The sequence below is a fragment of the Leptonotus elevatus genome, chromosome 19, assembly GCF_054856555.1.
Source record: "Leptonotus elevatus isolate MCC_2025b chromosome 19, RoL_Lele_1.0, whole genome shotgun sequence".
In the NCBI taxonomy this organism is placed as follows: Eukaryota; Metazoa; Chordata; class Actinopteri; order Syngnathiformes; family Syngnathidae; genus Leptonotus; species Leptonotus elevatus.
This window is the reverse complement of record NC_141257.1, coordinates 9,846,764-9,853,027: the sequence shown is the minus strand read 5'-3', so window position 1 is coordinate 9,853,027 and position 6,264 is coordinate 9,846,764. Positions and strand designations below refer to the sequence as shown.

At 41.7% G+C, this 6,264-nt stretch overlaps 1 protein-coding gene across 1 annotated transcript; it reads right to left on the bottom strand.

Moving 5' to 3' along the window:
• Positions 1–453: 453 nt before the first annotated feature.
• On the bottom strand, positions 454–6,180 carry oxnad1 (oxidoreductase NAD-binding domain containing 1). The gene is made up of 8 exons (XM_086063304.1): positions 6,040–6,180; positions 5,501–5,613; positions 4,660–4,726; positions 4,484–4,587; positions 3,285–3,426; positions 1,781–2,026; positions 1,579–1,687; positions 454–1,512 (listed from the first exon to the last, which is right to left on the bottom strand). The coding sequence occupies exons 2-8, from the start codon at positions 5,605–5,607 to the stop codon at positions 1,355–1,357; spliced, it is 933 nt and encodes a 310-aa protein (XP_085919430.1). The 5' UTR covers positions 5,608–5,613; positions 6,040–6,180; the 3' UTR covers positions 454–1,354.
• Between the last annotated feature and the right edge of the window lie 84 nt (positions 6,181–6,264).

The window sequence follows — 6,264 nt, the reverse complement described above, 5'->3', positions numbered from 1 at the left end:
AAATTAGTCTACTTTGTATACGACACATTATGGTCCTGTTACTCAAAGTAAAAGAAAAAACACTTTGTATTGTGGTCAGCTGGTGCACATCAAGTGTGTTGAGTGTTTCTCACAGAATTGAATTTTTACGTTTTAAGCATTTGACATTTAGCAGGCATAATTTTCCTAAAAAGCGTCATTTACCATGTTACCATGACATGACATCGTCAGCTGTTCATTGAACAGTGATTTATAGAAATGTTGTTTTCCATCCCAAGTCAACTTCCAAAAATATTTTACATTTCATTGCATTGGCCAAGAAATCACATGTTCCCATTTATATAAATACTTCGGCACCATAGGTTAAGGAGACATGTTTATATTTACTAGACCATCTGCTTTCAGTAGGTTTATGGAATCCAATCTGAGCTAGAGTATATCAAAAAATGACTTTCACTTGTGCAAGTGTACCTGTTATCGTGGCAGAAGAGTGCATTTATTTTGGGTAAATTGACTTTGTAAAATAGGAATTGTGTACAGTGCTATTTATTTTCTTCACCACCTGTTGTGTGTAACATGTATTTACATAAAAGCTGCAGTAAATTAAGCGTTCCACGCAGCTTCCCCGTCATTTATTTCAAATTCAATCATCACATTACAGCGTAGAACACGTCCCTCGTGGTACAACTCAAATGAATCGACAATGGCAGCACTGCTGAGACGCCCACGAGAAGCTCGCGACTGTCTCGGCGGGAGGTTTAGGGATGCGGACCAATCAGGGGCCACCTGGAGGCTCCATTACAGTTACGCTGTGGGTTTTCTCACTGAGCCATGTAATACTGCTTGTGTGTGACTGAGAAAGTGTGCGCGCAAGTCAAAACACAGAAAATGAACCAACATGTGGCCTGCAACGATTTACTCAGAGGTGTAAAATGTAGATGAGCACTCAAGCACACAATATGTAAATAAATAAAACTGTTTACATGTCAGTCCAGATGTGAAGTGTTACTGCAAAATATAGTTCAAACAATGGGGAAACTACAACTTTAAATGTAACCTTAGTCCAAAGTGACAAAACTGCAAATGATGTTTCACCTGTTTTTGAGTCAATAAATATTGGACCAGCAGGGTGACTAAAATCACGTTACATCGTCACAGATAAAATGAAATGAAAGTACTGTCAGCTCCTGTGGGTCAATGTGCAGGTTCCAGCAGCTGCCTGAGCACTTCCACCTCTCCACATGAAGTTCCACATCACTTGATTAATTCTGTCGTCTTTCAACTTCCACCACGCAAATGCATCAAGAAGCCCAAAAAAGGGAGCCGGATCCCGGAAAACAACACTGTGGCGTTCACCACGGAGAGGTAGGAGCAGCTACCACCATTTCTCAAAAATAATTCTGTCTTGCGGTAGGCCAAGGTTCAAGAGAGTTTGGGAAATCGCCTCAATCATGGGCGGAGGTCCACATAGGTAACACAAAGTCCTCTGGGGGTCCACGTGCGTCTGCAACTCATCTTCTGCGATTCTCTGACCTAAGAACAGGGCAGCCATTCTTTGTCTGATTCTTTTATCGTTTTTGATTACTGTCTATTACTTACGGTTGACAAAAGGCTGGAGATGTGGCTCGATATCTGTGCTCTGCTGGGTGACATGAAATTCACAAGTCAACTTGTCTGGAAAATCCCTGCACGCCCGCAGGATCGGATTCTTAGGAAGCAGAAGGTAGGAAGCAATCACGTTAGTACACATACATCAGCAATAAAAATGTTTTAGTATAATTATGAACCCTCCAGGATCCACCTTGAAGAGCAGCTCCTCGGTGGTCTTAGCGCTGTAGCAGAGGTGGACTGAGCCGATGTTGTAGGCCCGCCCGCCGGATGCTCGGCTGAGCTGCAGCAAATCGGCCGTGTGCGACAAAATGGAGTACAGCGGGTTGATGCCCACGCCGCCGGCGACCAGCAGCAGATCTACGGCGGGGTCCGAAGGTGAGGGGTCAAAGTAGAAGTCTCCGCCGACGCGCACCGCCACCTGAGAGCCCAGAGTGCACTGTGGGAGGAAGCAGGAGAGGGATTACGAGACTGAAAAGTAACTCACTACTTCAAAATTCTTAATGGGATTTCTTTCGAAAGTTACTCACTATTCCAAAATATTTCATTTTCCAAAAGAAATTCCCAACTCCAAAACGTTTAATGTATTTTTTCCAATGTAACTCCTTACTTCAAAATACTTCATGTATTTTTTTTCTTTCAAAGTAACCCTCTACTTTAAAATACTGATAGTTATTGCATACTTCATGAAATTTATTTCAAAGTAAAATGTATTTTTTTTTCAATGTAACTCCCTACTTCAAAATACTTCATGTAATTTGGTTCTCTCTAGTTTTTACAGACTTTCACACCCTACTATTACTGGCATACATTTGTAGTTAAACACTTCTGATACGCCTCTGGGGGCAAACCGTAACTACGAAGTGGCCCAAGATTTAAAAAGTCTGACACTGCTGTTCTATAGACAAAACAGAAAGACAGACACGCGCTTAACTCCTGTGCTGACCTTTTCGCCTTCGATTTGACAACAAAAACGCACACTGAAGCTAAGATCAGAGCAAGCCACTGATCTATACCAGGTAGCGCGCGCACACGCCAAACCTGCAGCTCCACAAGCTGTGATGACAGCTTGGCAGGTTACACCAAGGAAGTCTTTTGATGTTAAATAAGCAGTAAATATACTTCCGTACACATCTGAGCCTGAGCACAAACAGACAAAAAACGCACCCACTCGTCGTAAACTGATAGCGCAGTTGCCGCACTGTTACGGCTCACGGGAGAGAAAACGGTTTCAAACAACAAACAGGATCAAAGGATCCCACAGTGTCTCCAAACACGCGTCTCACACTACTTCAACTTACTCTTCCTCACCGTCACACACAGGAGCTGTAGACAAACAAACAGAAAAAGAGCTGGGAGGACACATTGTTCACATTCATACAGTAACTTGGAGGAGATTAGCATAACAAAAAAAATAATCCCGCGTTCTCTAGAGGAAACAGATTAAGGCAGTAAATCATAAATTTGTTATTGCTGCAGTGTAGCAACACGTACACATCATGTGTGGCACCAAACCTCCCACTTAGAACGCATATTTGACATCTACAGTATCTCACTTTTCCGCAAATATTTAATTATCTCTTTTAATAGGACAATGTTTACTTTTATTGAAAAGTTTGAGTTTTTAACTGTCTTAAATCCAATCAAGAATCTTTCCGATTTGAAATAAATGACGTAATGTATATCACGCCACTCACCGCCGTGTGAACCCAGCGCGCTGGAGGGTGATTGGCAAATTTGACTGCCAGCTCCACGACGCCCTCCCTCTGCAGCAGCCCTGGGCTGGAGCACATGGAGAAACCGCCCACCTTGTCCACTCCGGGGATGAAGAAGTCCACCCTGCAAACAAAGCCGGATTATCACTTTGATTTCCGTTACAGCTTGGTAAGCGTCCCTGGCGACCGCGCCACAATAGCAGAACAAGAGAATGCCTGACTGTTCAACCGGCTGCACAATGCTCGACTGGAGAGTAGAAACATGCTGAGCTGAAGGTCAAAGTGGGATTGTGTGGAGAGATTGTGACCTTTGACCTCAGCAAGGACGACGGTTCCAGAAAGGAGCGTCGGCTAAACAAAACTAGAATGCAGCGTGCCGGTCTTAAAACAGTGGTGACATGGTGACCTTCAACACGTGACCCCCACAAAGCAAACAATGACTGTCTGTTTCACTCAACCTCCAGCGTCATGAATATGAATCTGCTGCGAAAGGAACACGCATGTTCCACCCACCAGCGTCTCCTCAGCCTCTTTTTCTTCTACCACCTGGAGACGAACAATTTAACAGCCCCTTTTTTATCACAAACTCGAGGTTTTCCATGCATTTACATTCATTATCAAGTGCTGCAGGGGAACTGGCTGCTGGGTTTTTATATCTCGCCGCCCACCTACAGTATGTGCTCGTGTATGCATTCTGCTCATTAACACTGGCAGAGCTGACTGACAGACGCGCACCCCCGTGAAGACAGAACTTGTTTATTCTGAGATTGTTAATTTGTTGTTATTCTTATAAGAGCCACGTGAAGGCATCCGTCAATACGGCTGCAGCACTGAATGCATTTGGTAATTACGAATAAATACCACAATTGTCAGTAATGTGTCTATCTAAAATTCCATGAATATTTAAGCAGACAAATTAATTCCCTTACGGAGTTGTGGTGGGGGTTAGATCTGCTATACATGTTGACACTGATTTTACTATACATTTTTCATAAGTAATTAATTGACTTATTTCACCTTTACAAAAAAAAAAGCAGTCTTGAGTGTGCCATGGTGGAATGGAACACTGCCCCCAACTGGTGTATAAAAGCACTGCAGGCTACATTCTCACTAAGAAACCATAGTTACTCCTGACACTAAATACGAAGAAAAAAAAAATGCAATACTGTGTCTCTACTCACCACTGTCCTGCCTTGAAGTTAAAGTCTGGATGGGCAGTTAAACTGAGACGTTTTACCGACTCCGACTCATTCATGATGCCGCATACTTGAGCAGCATACACAGCCTGCGTGTGGGGTTTAGAGATTAAGCTTTTCGATTTGCATGTCATAACTGTGGATAAAATGTATCGTCTTACATTTTGTCTTTGGTTGCTTGCTGTCCTCTCGAGATGGTCCATTAGTCTTTTGGAGGACATGTTACTTCTAATTAAAAGGAGAGAGAAAAAAAGCAGTCTGTAGTTGGTCTTCAATATAGTATCATAGGTGACTAGTTTGAAAATGAAAAGTGGACTTTGCACTTGTCAGTAAGGATTCAATACAAGAGCTGTAACAAAACATTTCACAAAATGAATAACATTTGGTTCGTTATCTTTTGATACAGCTCTTGCATTTAAACATTATATTGTGAGCTAGACAACATTGATGTCCACAAATAATTCCTCTTTGTATAAGTACAAAAAAAGTGTTACATTTAAATTAAAAAAATTTACATTTGCCTGGGTTTTACAAGATATGCAGCAAATATATTTTATGATAACAATGCATGATGACTTGCAAAATCAGGACATTCTAGTGTAGAACACAGTCAATGTCTAAAGTTATTCACAATCCATTATGTTGAGATACTGACTACTTCGGTGATTCCAAAACACTGACGCAGCAGGATATACAAATTACACTAGATTGGTAAAAAACAAACAAACATCTATTTGTGACTTAATTTTAATTTGTGATAGTGTATTTGCTTTGTGTTGGACTAAACGAGCTCCAATTTTACACAGTAAATTTTAGAGTAAATTGAGACAATACAGGTTGGGAAATACTGCACTACTATACAGTACTCTATTACCAATTTGGAAAGTAGATCCGACGATAGTAGTAAGGGACTACCTTTCTGTCATTACCTTTAAATAAGTTTAGAAGTGAACATATGGGATAACACTAAAACTAAGAATAAAAAATATCAGGTGGACTCACCGTGTGATGTGACACAAAGCAGGTAGGAGACGGCGAAGCAGGCCAACTGCGGGACACGATAAAGAGAAGCTCCGGCCAGCGGACGTCAGAACGCAGTGGACGCTCATCTCTACCTGTGGAGATGTCAATGCGCAGCCAAGAACATCTCGCGTGAGTTGGCAAACAACGGCGTAACACACGTGAACAAAAACATCGTAACCTGTTAATAAATACTACTTTACTGATTGGTATTACTACATCACTGTTGGCTATGCCTTTAGAGTTGGAGTTAAGAGTGAGGTTAACCGACACGAATAGTGTAGTTATTACTACTTTTTTTTCTTTTTCTCCCAGGAGCAAACATAAAGATAACAGTCGATCCAAAAAGGCGTCATGTCAACTATCATTGAGTGTTTTCATCGTCTCACGGTTGAGCTGCTCATTCATGCCGTTGTTGCCAGTTAGCTCATTAGCTACTATGCTAGCAAGAGCATCTCGATTTGATCTCACAAACACAAAACCCTCGCGATGGTAATCAATAGTCAGAAGGTTCGTCTTACCAAAAGGATATAGCTCTTTCCGTCACAAGATGTTCATGTCTTCCTCCTATAATATGTTAACAACCTTGGTCACGTTAACATTACATGACAGTTGTAATTTCTTCTTTGTGCTCATTTCGGATTACATTGCGTCACTCGGACGTTTGTCGCCCCCTGGTGTACGCTTTGAAGCACTGTCACCTTCACCTTTAAACTAAACGAGTTCAGTACATTTTATGATGGAGC